Genomic DNA, 19,243 nt, shown 5'->3' on the forward strand with positions numbered 1-19,243 from the left:
AGGAAGAGGGCATGGGAGAGCACAGGTTGGAACAATGGTGCCCTCATCTGTATCTGCAATCAGACATTACTTGATCGGGCGTAAGTCGAGGTATGGCTCTACTTGGTAACATTTGTGGAGTATTAAGCAAATATTGAATTTGATGATTGACGTGCTTCTGAAAATAGTCCAGGAATCTGCTGACATAATCTTTGTAAAGAAGTCTTCACCAATATGTTGTAATAAGAGATGCTTCTTCAATTGCAACTGTAGAAGTCAGGTTCTTGTCCAGATTCAGGCTCATTATATTGCTCTTATTTTGAATAAATTAGCTTGGAGAATTATCAGTGGCAAACATTTTGTTGCCAACAAATGGATATTTTAATAATGGGGGAAATTACTCATGAGGCCCAAAATACCAACAGCAAAAATAAATAAAAGGCCCTTGAAAATATCTAATCGCAATTCACAAACCAACAACTTCAGAAGATCTCTGAAAAATGCTTAGGCTTTCTCTCCACCTACATCTCACCCTGTGTGCATTCTCTGACCATCAAGTATTTTCTGATATTGATGGATATATAAATCAGTGTTTTGACAGTTCCATCTAGTGGTCACAATACACAGTAGGCTCAAAAATAGCAGTAAGCTAAACAGAATTTAATTCCATTGATTTTATGACCATGTTTTAGGGTATTTCAAAGACAAAAATAAAGCCTCAAATTATTCAAAAATACTCTCAATATTATATAAATCTTAATTCAGGATTAGGTCGAAGGATGTTACTTCCCCTGGAAACATTTTACAAACTTTAAAATCTTATATACAGATTATCCCTCTTCCATTGCTGTCACTGATGGCACTAACTATAGTGGATGGGGATGCGGGTGGGATGTTTGGTCTGGTGGGTGGTAAACAAGTAGCAATTTACCAATTCTTTTAATACATACCCATTTTTCATTTTATTCTTCACATTCACCGTGCGATCTATTCCCTTTTGCCCTTTCCAGGTTTGTTTCTTATCTTTCAATTTCTGTTTATAAACATAACTTATGTAAGATCATTCAAATGATATTGAAATCTAATATTATACACTAAATAATTTGTAATGTTTGCAATATTTCATATGTAAAAAGCAGGGATTGTAGTTGTTCAAGAAATGAAACAGAACCTGGAAAATTAATTCTAATCCATTTTTGATGCTATGTTTTGTTCTAATGCCAAATTGAATTCACCAAGAAAATTGGGAATATTCTCACTTTAAAAAATCATAACCTTGTTTCTTCCCCATCTAGAAACAGTAGAAAGTCAGCTGTGAAGCAGATGAATACCATTTAAATGAATTCTTCATGCAGCCACACATACTGTTATGAAGATGGGTGAAGGGAAGAAATGGAGTTGTAATGCGATAAATGAAAGGTGAGAAAACAGATATTCCTTCAACAAACTTCTGAGAAAGCTTTTAGTCTTTGCCTCAATATTGGTGTTAAATTTTATTTGAAATACAGTAGCCCCTGTAAAATGCCTCAGAAAGTACCACTATATTAAATGGTGCTATTCACCCAATCTGATGCTCTCCCACTTTACACATCAAAATAGATTATATGAATAATGAAATGACATTTTTCTTTTTGAAAAATGCCTAATCTTCCCCAATGATGCAAAAATCCTGAAAACAAAAAAATAAATGTGTGTCATTTTATGCACTAACCTTTTGATCATGTAATTCGTCCAGTTGATATCTGAAATATTAGAAAGGAACAATAAAATAATTCAATGTTGGGCAATGCAATTCAAGAGTCTTGCCACTGTATCTCCTATTGTTGGTACAATTACAATTATGAGCTAATCAATGAAAACCACTGTGTAAAGGCTATATTAGGTGAATCAAACACTGAAGCCACTGCACAGTAAACAAGGAAAATGCATATGCCAATGTTAGCTAAATGGACTTCCAGAACGCAGATAATAAGAAAATGCTGGCTAAAAATAGAACACATAAAACTGAATCAATATTGTTACATTATACCTAGATAGAAGTCCAAAAACAAGGACAAAGTGTTATTTCTTTAATAGGATTAAATATTTGGCCTCCAATTTTCATTTTATACATTTATAGGTTTCAAGTCTGAGTGAAGGAGATTGGGTAATACATTTGTCAAACAAACCAGTTCACCATACTAATGTAAGTAGCAAATGAATATAATTTTTTTAAATTTTAAATTTTTTTTAAAAATTGAGGCATAGAGCACGGTAACAGGCCATTTCAGCCCACGAGTCCGTGCTACCCAATTTACACCCAATTAAACTCAGCCCCCCAGTTTCATTACGAACTGTGGGATGAAACTGGAGCCCCTGGGGAAAACCCATGCAGACATGGGAAAACATACAAACTCCTTACAGACAGCAAGGGATTCGAACCAGTCTCAATTGCTGGCCCTGTAAAGGCATTGCGCTAACCACTACACCAGCTGTGCCGCCCATATAGCCCTGCTGAACCCTCCATCAATTGCTGAGAAAATACAGTTAATGGACATAATCAGAACAATTACAAAGTATAAATTTATGAATTTGGCACTCTTTTTAGAATATTGCACAAGAATATATATACAAGAAAAAGGAGTAAGAATAGAGCAATAAATCCCTTGATCCTACACTAACATTTCATTTTTTTCTCCATGCTTTTATGGAAAATGAAGGTAACAGGATGTAGAAAGATTTTTTTTCATACATTTACTACAAGAGCAAAAGAGAGGTGAGGTTTGATATTAAACAGCTGAAAAATGACATTGAGGAGATAATAATGGGGGTCAAAGAAATGGCAGATAAAGTCGATAACTATTTTGAGGACGCCAACAGTTCCCAGAAGTTCGAATGTTTCAAGGCAAAAGTGGGTGTATCACTATTACTAAAGAGAAGGTGCTGGGGAGGTTGAAAAATTTGAAGGTGGAAATATCATCTGGACCAGATGAATTACACCACAAGGTTCTTAAAAAGGTAGCTGAAGAGATAGTGAGGGCATTTGTCGGGATCTTTCAAGAATCATCAGATTCTGGAATGGTTCCAGAGGACTGAAAGAGTGAAGTGACATTTTAAATTTTGAAGAAGGGAAGGAGACAGGAAGTTCTAGGCTGCTTAGCTTGGTTTTGGTGGTTGATTTGAAGTTCAGTCACACAGTAAAAAAGGCTGAAGTCAGCATGCTTTCCTCAAGGGGAAATGTTATCTGACAAACCTGTTCAAATTCTCTGGGAAATAACAGATGAAGGAGAGTCAGTGGATGTTGGTTACTTGGATTTTCAGAAGCCCTTTGACAAGGTGTTGCACATGAGGCTGATAAGCAAGTGCCCATAGTGTTACAGGTGAGATATTAGCATGGATAGAAAATTAGTTGACTGGCAGGAGGCAGAGAGTGGAGATAAAAGGGACCTTTTCTAGTTGGCTGCCAGTAACCAGTGGTATCCCACAAGGCTCTGTGCTGAGACCATTTCTTTTCGTGTTACACATCAATTATTTGGATGGCAGAATTGATGGCTTTGTGGCCAAGTTTGTGGACTATAAAAGATAGGAGGAGGGGTAGGCTGTGCTGAGTCTGCAGAAGGATTTAGAGAGGTTGGGAGATTGGGCAAATAAATGGAAGATGGAATACAACGCTCATGCAAGATTTCCTCAAGTTTAACTTGCATGTAGAGTCAGTAGTAAAGAAAGCAAATATAATGCTAGCATTAATTTCACAAGGGATAGAATATAAAAGCAGGAATGTAATGTTGAAGCATTATAAAGCATTGATCAGACCACATGGAGTATTATAAGCAGTTTTGGGCTCCTTAATTGACATTGGAGATGGTCCAGAGGAGGTTCAAGAAAATGATAAGGATTATCACATGAGGAGCATTTAATGGTTGGGACTATACGCGCTGGAGTTTAGAAGAATGAGGGAAGATCTCATTGAAACCTATCAAATACTGGAAGACCTGGATGGAGTGGGCATGAAAATGAAATTTCCTATGGTGGGAAGTCTGGGACCAGAGGGCAAACAAGACCCTTTAGAACAGAGTTGAGGAGGCATTACCCAGAGGATGGTGGATCTGTGGAATTTATTGCCGTGGATAGCTATGGATGCCATCTCATAGGATATATTTAAGATGGACATAGATAGGTTCTTGATTAGGAAGAAAATCGAGGTTTATAAGAAGGCAGGAGAATGGGGTTGAAAAGGATAATAAATCAGCCATTAGAGAATTGTAGACTCGATGGGCCAACTTGCCTAATTCTGCTCCTATAAGGATCATCAAATGAGACACAACTCAACGTTTGTTAAGTTCCACCATGAATATATTCAATAACTCTGCCTTCACAACTTTGAGGTGGTGAATTCCAAATATTTGTAATCAAGAATAAATTCCACCTCACCTCCTTCTTGTATGTGTGAACTCTTATTCTGAAACATTGACTCTCATTTCTTTTCCCTCCAGCAGGGATTTTTTTTTTTAAAAACTGCTCAACATCCATTCTGTTTATCTTCATTAGTGAATCACCTCTCATTCTCCCAGACCATAGAATCATATTCAACTTTCCCTCATGTCATCCCCATCATCATAGGAATGAAGTTGGTGAACCTTCCCTGCACAGCCTCCAATAAAAATGCAGCATTTCTGATTTACATAAACCAAAGTATATGCAGTCTCACCAATGCCCACTAAAGTTTCATCAAAACCTTCCTACTTTTATACTTTACACATCTGGCAATAAAAACCAATATTCCATTAGTCTTGCTATCCCAGCAAACATTTTGTATTCCATCTTTATATGTTCTGCTGGGAAAAACATCAGCTTCCCTTCTATTGTCAAACCCAGATAGCATTCTGAGGTAATTAATGTTCCAGGCTTCTCATTAGTTCTTGGGTTACGTATATATTCTTTTGTTAGATAAAAGCAAGCAGTGCATTATATTTTTCTTTGTTATCATGTGACTATATTATCAAATTTCTAAATATTTTAACAATCTGGTATCCATATTTTTCTAAATATTTAGCAACTGGATTATATAGCTTATTTTTTTTAAATGACAATATTGCATAATAGCAGCAATATGCATGTTTTAAAATAAACCCTCTCTTTCCTGTTTAATTCCCATCCATTACAAAATTAGACTGTGTTTATTTGTGTTATTTACCCTAGTTTTCCTGATGTCAAATGAATCCAAGGGCATCATCAATATCCACTGTCATCATTTATTCCCATAGCAGGATGAAGAGCAGCCTTTGGGTACAACCTATCATTGTTGTTGAATAGCTACAGTTAACGGGATGCACATCACACCATCTATTGTTTTGTTCTTATTAAAATAAACTTATTGACATTAGAACACCTGACCGAGCACCATTGGAACTGACAGCAGACTTCATAAATCTCTTCCAAAATTTCTGTGCACTCAATTTAACAAGAGCTTTTTCCTCTATTTTCATGTGCCTCATTCCATCAAGTTGGTAACAATCTATTACTGGGGTGTTGATTGACTACTCAAGGTGGTCTGTGGACATTGAAGCAAGAGGCAATTCATATCCAGCAGCAAAGAGCCAACTTCATAGTTTATTCAGAGGCATCACATTCCACCTATACCTCTACAAGTTCAGATTTTGTTAACTATCATTACTGAGTTACATGAAATTCTCCAAAAGACTCAGAGCTAGTGCCAGGGCTGATCTCTCCATTGAGGTCAAATCACCTCAACTTGTAGCTTTCTTGCTTAAGAACCTTTCCAAGCAGCAGCAACAAATATCTGCAATTTCACTCAATTTGTTGATTACTATTGCATCATAAAATCCAACCAGGTACTAAAAGAAATATTTCATCTAGAGACTGCAGATGCTGAAAAGTGGAGCAAAAAAGCAAACACCTGAAGGAATGTAGAGGATCATGCAGACTAAGGCAAAGAGATAGTTGATGTTTCATCTACTAAAAATGTTCCTATACTTGAGTTTCACAGTGAGGAACAGATGGCTTCCTTAGCTCTGGGTTTTATCAACATTATAGGCTGCTCATGAGTGCAAGTTCAAGTTTATTCTCATGTATCAAAAATGCAGTGACAGAGGTTGTTTGGAAGCAGACTAATAGGCATCTCATACATAGTAAAATAAGATGCAGAACAGAAGTGCAAAAAGAGAGATCAGCTGGCAACATGATTTTATTACTCTGGAGTTCATTCAGGATTTGATGACAGGAAGAAAGAAACTACCCTGAAATCTGATCTCGTGCTCGTGAATCTTCTTCCTGATGGGAGGTGGGTGAAGTAAGTATTGTTACGAGCCCAAAGGACCCCAAAACCCAGCAGCAACAGACATTCACTAAGATAAGTGGTTTTTGAAACAATAGTTGCCTTTAATCAACTTTAAACATGAAAACAGAATCAAACTTTAACTTATCTCTATACTTAACTAACCCAAATTAACCCCCTTCTAATTCTAAGTGCATGTGTATGTAAATTTAAGAAAAGTTCTTTGGTTCACAGTTCAATCTCACTTCTCCTTCTTCCAAGTTCTCTGGATGCAGACAATTCTTATACTGAGCACTGAATTTAACATGTATAAAGTTCACCAGGCTTTGGTGTTCGAAAGGTAAATGTAGGATTCTTGTAGGGTTTGCAGAGAAATATTTGTGGTTCAAGGATTTCCACAACTGAGGTACCACCATTAGTCACCTCAAGGTCTCACTGATGAAACTTGCCCCATCAGGGATTTCCAAATGGTAACCTCTTTCTTCAGGCTATCACAGAGTTCCTTTCTGTTCCCCTTATTCCAAGAGAAACATCAGACAGATAGCACTTCCAGCCATCCACTGCTCTGGAACTTTCTGTTTCCAACCATCTCTTCCTGGCTTGCTTCAGCCATGACTGTTCAGTCTCTTTTCAGTATCACACACCCTAGCTGTGGGGATATGTCTTCTCTCCCTCTCTCTCTAACTAAGACTGCTAGAAAGCCCATGTGACTCTCTCACTTGCAAAACCCCCACCTTCTTCATCAAACAACAGGAGTTCTCCTTGGTCAAGCTGTTGTCTTAGATAAACAAAACCCAGGAGTGACCTTTCTGTGAGCACACTAAATACTTTTTAACAGCCAGTTTGTATCCAAAAACAATGGTCTTTCATTTCATGACATCATTTCAATTAGCACTTACTTGTGAAATGTGCATAAAGGTCTCCAAAGATCCTGTAATGTTACTGAATATGAATTGTTCAGTCTTTCAAATAAGATCTGTTTTAAAATGTATGTAACCCACTAATCTTACCAAATTCTCCCAAATATTTATCCATTACAGAATGGCCAGAGTGGGTTGTGTTTTTTGATATATTGGCTGCTTTTCCAAGGCAGTGAGATAGAGGGGAGTGAGGTGTAAATCATAGACAGAGCCATGTTTACAACTGTCTGCAGCTTTTTGCGGACTTGAACAGAGCAGTTCCTGTGCCATGCAGTGATGCACCCTGATAGGATACTTTTAATGGTGTACCTATAGGAAGTTGTTAAGGAATGCTAGTGACACACCAAATTTCCTCAGGCTTCTGATGGTGCTGGCACGCTTTCTTGGCCATTGCATCGATGTGATTGGGCCACAATAACTCACAGTAGATGTTTATCCTTAGAAGATGAAGAAAACTCCATGCCAAGAAGGGGAAACCTAGGAGAGGACCACACAGGGAAGGAGCTGTTGGCTTGAAAAGATTGATTCCAGACTTCAAGCAAAGCCTTAAGAAATTTGGAGGCAACTTTTCCCTGCTTTTTGCTTTCAATATCTCAAGCACCAATCTAACCCTTCTTCAGTGGATAGCCTCAATAACTGAGCCTTTTGTGGTTTATTCAGCTTACAATTTCACTGTCTGCGCAAGAGCCATCTGAGACAGAGTATATAGATACGTTTTTGGGAGATAATTTTGGAAAGGTTTGTTAGAGTAGGTCACATACAAACACTTTAAAACACATCTTATTTAAAACACTGAAGCTCTGCCCCATGCTAGGGCCAACAGTCTTTGCAAGAGCTTTGGAGAGTGCCCAAGAGACCACTAATGGATTGTTGTTTACAAAAGGCAACAGATGAAAGATCTTGTTGGAGCCGAAGATTGTCTGGAGTTGTGCTAAGAGTCATGTGGTTTTGCAAGCAGAGAGAGTAAAACAGGTTTTCTGTGTGTGTGTGTGAGAGAGAGAGAGAGAGGGGGGCACAGAGATCACTTCTACAGTGTTACAGCCAGTAACAGAAGCTGGGTCTGGAGCAGGACAAGCTGGAAAGCTCATGGAAACCCCCATTTGGAAGATGGCCTGGTCAAAGCCCTCATGGTTCATGCAAGAGGAGAGGACTGGCTGCCTAATGTTTCATTTGAAATAAGAGAAACAAAAAGGAATTTTTTGGTGACCTGAAAGAAAGAGGTTATCATCTGGAGAACGCTGAGGGGGCAAGTTTCTTCAGCAAGACAGTGAAATGGTTGATTAAAAAGATATCAGTTGTGGGTGTTGTAATGGATAAATATTGGGTGGAATTTGGTAAGATTAGTGGGTTACACACACACACACACATATATATATATACATATACATATATATATATATATATATATACACATATACATATACATATATATATACACATATATATATATACATACATATATATATATATACACATATATATATACTCATACACACACATATATATATACATATACATATATATATATATATACATATATATATATATATACACACACACACACACATTTTAAAACAAATTTTATTTGAAATACTAAGAATTCATATTCAGTAACATTGCAGAAACTTCGGAGAATTTTATGCACATTTCACAAGTAGGTGCTAATTGAAATGATGTCATGAAATGAATAGATAGTGTCTTGGAGGAGACAAACTGGCTGTTTACAAGTACCTACAGAGTGCTCACAGAAAGGTCAATCTTGGGTTTTGTTTATATAAGACAACAAATGGGAGCAGAAGGATAACTGTGGTTTGCTGAAGAAGGTGGGGTTTTTTGCAAGTGAGAGTCACATGGGCTTCCTAGCAGTCTCAATTGGAGAGAGAGAGAGAGAGGGAGAGAGAGAGAAGCTCAACAAGCTCTCTCAGCCTCTGTGTGTGTGTGACACTGAAAGAGACTGATCAGGAAAAGCTGGTGGGAAACAGAAAGCTGCAGAGTGGTAGATGGCTGAAAGTGCTATCTGTCTGATGTTTCTCTTGGAATAAGGGGAACAGAAAGGAACTCTGTGGTAGACTAAAAGAAAAAGGTTATCATCTGGAGAACCCTGATAGGGCAAGTTACATCAGTGAGACATTGAGGTACCTCAGTTGTGGAAATCCTGGAACAACAAATCTCTCTCTGCAAACCATACAAGAACCTTCCTGAGTGGTAAACATTTACCTTTCAAGCACCAAAGCCTGGTTAATTTTATACATGTTAAATTCTGTGCACAGTATAAGAATTGCCTGCAACCAGAGAACTTGGAAGAAGTGAAATTGAACTGTGAACCAAAGAATGTTTTTAAAATTTACACACACATCATACACGTGCACTTAGAATTAGAAGGGGGTTAATGTGGGTTAGTTAAGTATAGAGACAAGTTAAAGTTTGATTCTATTTTCATGTTTAAAGTTAATTAAAAACAACTTTTGTTTAAATAACTACTTGTCTTGGTGAATGTCTATTGCTGCTGGGTTTTGGGGTCCTTTGGGCTCGTAACAGTGTCTAGAGAACAACAAATCTCTCTCTGAAAACCGAGAAGAACCTTCCTGAGCAGTAACCATTTACCTTTCAAGCACCAAAGCCTGGTGAACTTTATAAATGTTAAATTCTGTGCACAGTTTAAGAATTGGTTGCAACCAATGAACTTGGAGGAATGAGAAGTGAGATTTGTCTGTGAATCAAAGTATTTTTCTAAACTTACACACACATTACATATACATGCAGTTAGAATTAGATGGGGTTAAGTTAGTTAATTTAATTTAATTTAAGTTAATTTAAGTTAAGTTAATTCAATAGTGATAAGCTAAAGCGTGATTCTGTTTTCAGGTTTAAAGATAATTAAAAGCAACTTTTGTTTAAGTAACCATTTGTCCTTGTGAATATCTATTGTTCCTGGTTTGGGGTCTTCTGGGTCATAACAACTATGCAATGATTAGGAGTACAAATTTTTCATTCAACCTTCACAGGTTAAATGGTTGTTGGCTAATCACAATTAGACAATTCCTCATCTATTTCATGTTGCGACCCAATTTCTCCCCATTTACTATGCAGAACAATTTGGAAACACGCATGTATAACTCAAGTATAGTCAAAATACTTATACTGTATCCTGTATATACATGTTACTTGCAGATCTTACCTAATGGATAGGTGTACGTCTTTATTCAAGTGTTTCTTTTTTGTCTCATCTGTATATTTTGCAGCAATTGCATTGATCATTGTTTCAGTAATTGTATTCTTCTTAACGCCATACTCTGGCTGCTGAAGCACAGAACCCAGTTATTTAATTTAGACATACATACAGCACGGTAACAGGCTTTTTGGCCCTTGAACCAGTGCCATCCAACTGGGTGGGAGGAAACCAGAGGACCCTGTGGATACTTATGCAGACATGGGGAGAATACACAAACTCCTTATAGACAGTGATGAATTTGAATCTCAGTCACTGGCACTGTAACAGCGTTGCGCTGTTACAAATAAATTAGTATTAAATAAGAGCAGAAAAAAATAAATATGATTACAAACAAAACTATACTGCATACAATTGGATGGAAATTAGATTTCACACATTTCTGGTGTGCAAAATATCAGCTGCATTTATGTCCAACACCTAACCAGCTAAAACTCAATAAACTGATAACTTTTTTATTATTACTGTATTCTGGTGTGCTAAATCACAGTCACCATAATTTCCATTTGTAGCTGATTTGTAGGTTACAGCTGCTGCAATAATGACCTTAAAAATTCTGGGAAACGGGCTCAGCCTAATAGTACACTCTCCTTGGCAGATATTGAAAGAAATGAGAATGGCAGGTTGAAAGGAACGTGGAGAAAACAAAGAAAAAATATTTCAGATTTTCTTTTCAATATTAATTATGTTAGTCTTTGAAAGTGACTAGATGATGTTTCACTGAGGCAGCCTATTGTGACTTAGTGGAAAGCAGAAGAAAATTTCAAGAAAAAAAATGAAGCCTGGACAGTACTAAGAGAATGGGAATTCTGATTTGTAATTCTTTCCCCCAGAAAACTGTGATTGCTGAATAACTGAGTGCACTTAGGGCTGAGTTCAATCGAACTGGACAACAAAGGTTTGCTTCCTGAACACCTTTGGGTTTCTGTTATGGATTTTGGCTGCTGATCACAAAAGTCACCTTACAATTTTCCTTTCATTTACCATTTTTTAAATATAACCTATCATATTTGAAGTTGACTTCAAGCATACAAAACCATGAAGTACAACATGTCAATGAAAATTCATTTTCTGCATTCACACTTGAACTTCTTCCCTGTTGATCTTGGTGCAGTCAGTGACGAACATGGTGAAAGGTTTCACTAGGACATTGCAACCATGGAAAAGTGTTATCAGGGCAACTGGAATCCATCAATGCTGGTCGACTATTGTTGGACACTGACACAAGAGGCATCACATGCTGAGCACAAACAACAATCAGTGGCAAAACATTTTTAGGTCAGTTAACTAACATAATATGTCAGCATCATTATGCGACTAAACATGCTAAATTCAATAAAAATTAATTTATTTTTTTCCAACCTCCTATATGATACAGCAAATGTGCAAGTATCTTTCTGTTTAGCTTCAGGTTGTCTATCATAATCCCCACTTTTTTTTCAGGAAGCAAACCTTTTGAAAAAATATAGTTGTCCTGTGTAGTCAATGAAGGATAATTGATCTGAAATATTTTTTCACTCTCCACAGTGTTGCTTGACTTGCTGAGCGATTGACATCTTTTACATTTGACTTAAATGAGTTTTCACACTGACGATAAACAATCGATCATGATCTACAGGAAAGGTCAATTCAGGTTACTTTCTCTTTGATATTCCATCACTCAAAGTAAGGAATACATTTCTCTGATTATTTTTTAAAGCTTTCAATTGGCTTTTGTAATCTATACATACACTGCCAAATATCCACAGCTCCTATTTTATAGATACAATGTAGAAACAGGTATTTCAGCCTATTACATCTTTGTCAATCATTATGCCTACCTGCACCAATCCCAGATCGTTCCATGCTTGTTCATTCAAATACCTGCCGAGATCCTCTCAAATGTTGTAACTGTTTCTACTTCTACCACATACTCCAGCAGATCTTTCCAGATACCAACTACTCATTGTGTGAAAGATTTACCCTCATGTCCCCTTTAAACGTCTTCCCTTTCCCATTAAATCTATGCCCTCTAGTTTTAGACACGTCTACCATGGAAAAAAAAGGATTGGCCATCTATCCTACTTAAGTCTCTCATAATTTTACAAAACTCCAGAATGTCACCTCTCATCTACCTTCACTCTAGAGAGTTCCTGAAGTAAGACTTAGGGAGTGACATCCAGCCGTATTTGTCACTCCACACTGTTTCTAGATACAATACAAAGTGACCCATCTTCCTGGAATTCTATATTATGATGGATTAGAAATTGATCTCTCTATACCTTTCTTGGTTGATTCTTGCATGTCAAATCTGTTTTGTATCTTTCAGAACCGTTGTTACTCTTTGGATTATTCTGCTTTTCACTTCCAAAATTGTGGCTGATCTCATCGAATTTAAAGTTATCCATTTCTGAAGCCATATTTTCTATAAATTTTGCCTGACAAACAGAATTCAAACAAAGTTTTTCAGTTTCACACACCTCATTCTTTAACTTGGATTAAATTTTCTATATACGTATGCCATACTTTGTTGTGGTTGTCCTTAATATATGTTCCATTTTTTTCATGTTTCTCTGCTGAGGTCTCTTTCTCCAAATTGTATTGCAGTTGCAACTCCACTGCTCCATTTTTTAGGTTTTGAAACTCATTCTGATGATTCTTTCTTGGTGATTTTTCATCAAATGTTGAGCAAAATGTTTGATGTTTAAGAATCTGATCACCTGTTAGAAAACAAAAATAATTTCAAACAATCCAGCAACATCTGTAAAACAATCAAAAATTATTTATCTGATTTAAATGCTTAAAGGGGCTTAGGCCAGTGGTCCTTCATCAGAACTGAGAAAGAAACAATCCTATCTAGATAGCAGACAATGTAGGGCAATCAATAGAACAAATAGGATGAAATAATGTAGCCATTAAAACTCCTCCATTTGTCTAATGTTATGAAATAAAGAAAATAAATGGTTTGACAAAATGCTGCCTGACTGTCTCAGTTCATCAAGTTTTCTGTTTTTATTTCAGATTTTCAGCATTTGCATTTTATATTTAATTGTCAAAAGAAAAACTCTCTTACAAATTGAAAATTCAGGTACTTTGTTGAATACTCAATACTTCAATACTTTAAGAGTACCAGAGATTTTGAATTTTATAACAAATAACTAAATACTGGAGGAACTCAGCTGGTCAAACAGCAAATGTGAAAAGAGAACCCAGTTAATATTTTAAGTCAAAGACCTTCCACCTTGATTGAATTGAAGTAAAGAGAAAGTAAATGAGCCTGTTACAGAGTATGTCAAGAATAGTGTGAACAGCCATTAAATGATCAGTTAAACATTTTTGCCTGTTTAACATGTTCTAATGTTGTGAAGTCTGAGTGATGTTGTAAAATCTGCCATTCTGCAACATGCTCAGCAGGCCAGCAGATACAATGAATAAAAATGAGAGAGAAATAGCATTTACAATGGCCAGTACGCAGGCAAACAGAAAGAAATATCAAATTATCCGAGCTGCAAATTGTTCTCATGAAAAATTAGATGTAGTTCCTCAAACTTTTATGTCCAATGCTACCTTTGTGGAATTAAAGTTCATATTTTATATGCACTAGTAGACATAACACTCCCCTCCAGAGAAAATAAACTGAAATTAGGACAAAGGCGCTTTGATTATAAAGTATACAGGAATTTGAGCAAAGGTTTCATTCTGGAAATCTGTTAAAGAGGATAAGGCTTCACAGAAGATTGAGCAAGTTGAAAACAAATGACCCTTGCTGAAAATAAAGCCATGCAGCTTATTTTGACAGTGTGTTATGTTAAAATTAACAATCCAGGAAAGATAAATATTATAATCCTAAGAGCCTAGAAATTGGATTTTGCAGCATTGCTTTTTCCTGTGCTATTCAATTGAATTCCAGTGTTAGCATAAATTGCTGAAAAGTCAACCAATTTGTGAAATTTAATCCAACACTTCTAGACGTGGCATGCAGCAGTCCAGATAAATATTTGTCAGTTAAGTGGTTACCATCATATAACATCACAGCAGCTTATGAAATTCTATTACATCTTCATAATTTCCATTTTGCTTCATAAACAGCAGTTGCACTAATCAAAGAGTTAAACTTACCGATTTCCAACAACGGCTCTACATTGTTTATGAAATTTTCCCCCAACTCTACCTCAACATTATTCCTCTATTCTTCCTCTTCCCAATTTACCCTTCTATTTCTTCCCCATTCTTCTCAATCTGTCCTTAATCTATTCTCCCACTTTGCCTATCCACCTTTTCTCAATTCTGCTTCATCACCATTCCCTATGATGCTCAACATTCATTTCCCATACCAGCCTAATTTCACCCATTTATCTAAACTCCCACATTACCTCTCTCCTATTCCTCCAAATTGACTTCCCAACATTGTCAATTTGCATCTTTCCCCATTCCAGTGCTCCTATTCCTCAACTTGGCTGCTTCTTTTTTCCAACCATTCTACCTTTCCTGATTTCCCTACCCTGACTCTTTCAATTCACTTGCTATTTTTCCTTTTTTTTTTTGTTTACACAAACTGCTTCTCTAACCTGGCAACTCTACTTCATCATGCCCTCAAACTAGTTCCACACTATTTCCCTACCATGCATCTTACCCATTCCTCCATCCTACCTTTCACCTATTCTTCTGCCTTATTTCTAGATTGATCTTCTATTCTGACCATTGTCAATTCCCACATTTTCACTCTACCACTGTCTCCCTCAGCTTCTCCCTCCATTCCCCAATGATGTCTCTTCATCATTAACATGATCTGCCTCTCCAGCAACCCTCCAAATCTAGCTCAACATCATGCCCCACACCAATCGACACTTTACTACATGAGAATCCCAATAGCTCCATTCTGATCTGTCACTTTGGTGACTACTGCCAAATCTTAAATTCATCTCTCTTCCCACTTCTCTACTCTTTCTCTCCCTGTTCCATACCTTGCTTCCAAAATGCCACTGTATCATTTCAGAATTAGAATCAGAATTTATTGTCATGAACAAGTCATGAAATGGTGGCAGCAACATAGTGCAAACGTTCATGTTATAGCCATCTTACAACATTACTAAGTAAAGATAGTGCACAAAAAGTAAGGCAAAGTCCATGGTTCAAATCTGATGGCAGCGGGCCACTGAGTGCTCATCTTTAGGCTCCTGTACCTTTTCCCCAATGGGAGCAGAGTGAAGAGGGCATGGCCTGGGTGGTGGGGGTTTTTGAGGATAGATGCTGCTTTTTTAAGACACCGCCTTTTGTAGATGCCATCAATGGAGTGAAGTCTAGTGCCTGTGATGTCGCAGGCCAAGTTAACAACCCCCTGGGGTTTAGTGTTGCCTGACAGTTGGCGCCTCCATACCAGGCAGTGATGCAACAAGCCAGAATACTCTCCACGGTACACCTGTAGAAGTTTACAAGATTCTTCAGTGATATACCAAATCTCCTCAGACACCTCACAAAATATATCCACTGACAAAGCCTTTTTTGTGATTGTATTAATGTGGAGGCTCCAGGACAGATCCTTGTAGATGTTGACACCCAGGATTTTGAAATTCTTGACCCTCTCCACCTCTGAGCCCTCGATAAGAACTGGGTTGTGTTCCCCTTACTTCCTCCTGAAGTCCACATTAATCTCCTTGGTTTTACTGACATTGAGCGCAAGGTTGTTGTCATTACACCATTCAACGAGCTGATCTATCTCCCTCATGGCCATTTGTGATTCTGCCGACAACAGTGGTGTCATCAGCAAGCTTGTAGATGGCATTGGAATTATGTCTGGCCACACAGTCATGGGAGTATAACAAGTAGAACAGTGGGCTAACCACGCATCCTTGGGGTGCGCCTGTGTTGATAATCAGTGAGGAAGAATTGTTGTTTCCAATTCATACTGATTGTAGTCTTCTCATGAGAAAGTCAAGGATCTAGTTGCAGAGGGGGGTAGAGAGGTCTCGAGTTATAGCTTCTTGACCGGCATTGATGGAATAATGGTATTGAAGGCTAAGTTGTAGTTAATGAAGGGCAACAGAATGTATGAATTGCTGTTTTTGAGGTGATCCAGAGCTGAGCGGAGAGCCAGCGATATTGCATCTGTTGTAGAGATATTGTGACAATAAACAAATTGCAGTGGGTCCAGATCATCGCTTAAGTACATGTTAATTCTGGCCAAGACCAGCCTCTCAAAGCATTTTATCACAGTAGATGTTGTTAGTGCTACTGGGTGGTAGTCGTTCAGGCAGCTCACACTACTCTTCTTGGGTAGCAGGATGATTGATGCCCCTTTTGAAGCAGTTGGGAACCTCTGTCTGCTGCAATGAGAGGTTTAAAATGTGCGTGAACACTTCGACTGGTTAGTGGGCACATTATTTTCAGTACCCTACCAGGTACACTATCAGGGCCTGACACCTTTCGAAGGTTCACCCATAAGCTATGTCTCTTCATTTCTACACACTACCTCTCCCATTTCCCACAGGTGGTTTCCCCATAAATCACTCTGTTAATTCATTATTTTTCACATTGTCTCACCACTATTCCTCCACAAGGATAATGTGCGTCCAAGCTTTATAATTGTGCAGCTATTAAGAATTCCAATCATTACTGATCTAACCAAATAACATTTTGAAATAAGACATTTTAAACATAAATATGATCCATGATGCTGAAAATACACAAAATTCCTATTTTCATTTTTACTCAAAAGAAAAATAACCACACTTGCTTCAGTTGAGTAAAATGTCATTTACAATTGAAAAGTTACAATTTAGATATGGGTGGCACAGAGACTGTAAGGTAAAACATCATGAGATGGGAATGTGTAGGGAGTTACCCTGTACAAGGCTGTAACAAGAAGGGGAGGTGTCCTTGTACTCCTGTTAGGTAAAACATCATGAGATGGGAATGTACAGGGCTGTAACAAGATGTGAATGCATCCTTGTACTTACAAGATAAGAGAGACATTGATGGATTGAGAGGCAGGAAGCTAGCAGGGAAAGGATAGCAACAGTTTTAGTCATTGGACAAGTAATGATATGATGATGTTCTAAGCACATATCCAAGGGTATAAAAAATCACCATTTTGCTGATAACGGCAGAATGCATTCTCCGACTAACATGTTTAGTCGCAAGTGTTACAATCCGGTAATAAAGAACAAAGAACCCTGATTTCGACTCAGCCTGGTGTTTGTCTCACTCATTCATGAACAAAGCAGACCTAACAAGACACAGCAATTAGTGCTGCTGCCTCACAGCTCCAATGACCAGTTCTAGGCTGAAATCTAATGCTGGAATTTGCTTGCTCTTCCTGTGACAGCATGGCTTTCCTCTAATGCTGTTTGCTGCCAAAATCCAAGCTCATGTTAGTTAGTAGGCTAATGTAAATTATGCATAGTGTAGGCAAATGATAAAAGAAATGGGGGAAAATTATGAAAAGTGAGAGAGAATGGATTATATTGATGGGTATGAGATTGATAGGATGGCATACACAATGGAAAAAAAGGCTTTCCTCTATATCATAAAGAAATAAGATAAATATTGGCTTGGCTTGGCTTGGCGGATGAAGATTTATGGAGGGGGTAAAAGTCCACGTCAGCTGCAGGCTCGTTTGTGGCTGACAAGTCCGATGCGGGACAGGCAGACACGATTGCAGCGGCTGCAGGGGAAAATTGGTTGGTTGGGGTTGGGTGTTGGGTTTTTCCTCCTTTGCCTTTTGTAATATAACATGATAATAATCCACTCTGTAATTTAGAAGCAAAAATGGATTACCTTGCTGGAATGCATATTTCATACATGCAGATTTTCTTTCCACAGTACTGCAGCTTGATGCAGGGCTATCAGAAATCCAGCATCTCTTCTTGGAGAAACACATCTGGTCCTTGTGAATATTCTCTGAAAGACCAGGCAATCTATAAATATTTTAAAAAAAATTTACTTTGTTAAACTCGAATCAGTATTGTGTTTATAGGATAGGCAAAGTATCATTATGACCCAAGGAAATAATTAAACACTTAACATTAGAAGGGCAGAAAGATTAGAAGTGCATAGTCACAAGTACAGTACAACTCCAATTCTCCAAAATCTTCATTTTTCCAATTTTTTTTAATGAGGATATCCAAAATAAATCAGAAATCCTTATTTATCAAAAATTTTACAGAGCTGAACTGACCTCACAAGTTGAAAAAATATTCACTCAGCATGAAATTAGAATGACAATTGTCCTGGTTTTGGGTAACTCTCTCCCCATTTCTTCTTTATGGACTTTTCTCTCCTATACAAACTGTGTGCACTGTCACCTGCACTATGTTCCACTTCCTTAACTCCACTCCTTTCCCTGCTGGGACAGATTTTTATAGTGTCCATATTTTGAAGGGAAAGGGAACTAGTCAATCCACATGCCCATGTATTTCAAATAGGGTTGCCATACTTTAACTAATGTGTCATATTTCCTCCTTAGATTATGTGTTTTTCTCCAAGGGAATGCAATTCTGCATTTCCATATTCCTTGTATGGTATTTAATTGGGACCGCTATACACTTCCTGGCTACTGACAAGGTGAACTTCATGAACTGAATTTGATATTTGGACAGTCTAAAACTTGTGTCCCCAATATCTCCCAGAAGGTACAACTCCGGATCTTGTGGAAATTTTTTTTCAGAATGTCCCCCAGGTCCACCCAGAAGGATCTCATCTTTGTACATACAAGGTGGAGTGGACAAAGGTTCAATCTCCACATCACATCTAAAGCACATTTTTGAAATTTCTGGCCTTGATTTATGTAATTTTTGTGGTGTGAGGATCAGTTGATGCAAGAAATCGTATTGCACCAACCTGTATCTGGCGTTAATGACCCCA

General features: G+C 37.6%; 1 protein-coding gene across 8 annotated transcripts in view; it reads right to left on the reverse strand.

Moving 5' to 3' along the window:
* Positions 1-19,243, reverse strand: part of sycp2 (synaptonemal complex protein 2) — a 328,877-nt gene that overhangs the window by 128,713 nt on the left and 180,921 nt on the right. For 7 of the 8 annotated variants that reach the window (XM_069884683.1, XM_069884690.1, XM_069884688.1 and 4 more), the window contains 6 exons: positions 18,158-18,297; positions 12,908-13,101; positions 12,664-12,819; positions 10,352-10,473; positions 1,691-1,721; positions 930-1,012 (listed from right to left, as the gene is read on the reverse strand). In XM_069884683.1, the coding sequence (XP_069740784.1) occupies positions 930-1,012; positions 1,691-1,721; positions 10,352-10,473; positions 12,664-12,819; positions 12,908-13,101; positions 18,158-18,297 (726 nt within the window). The remainder of the gene's footprint in view (positions 1-929; positions 1,013-1,690; positions 1,722-10,351; positions 10,474-12,663; positions 12,820-12,907; positions 13,102-18,157; positions 18,298-19,243) is intronic. The other variant, XM_069884685.1, reaches the window with a different exon arrangement.

This window comes from Narcine bancroftii, chromosome 6 (assembly GCF_036971445.1).
Source record: "Narcine bancroftii isolate sNarBan1 chromosome 6, sNarBan1.hap1, whole genome shotgun sequence".
Classification (NCBI taxonomy): domain Eukaryota; kingdom Metazoa; phylum Chordata; class Chondrichthyes; order Torpediniformes; family Narcinidae; genus Narcine; species Narcine bancroftii.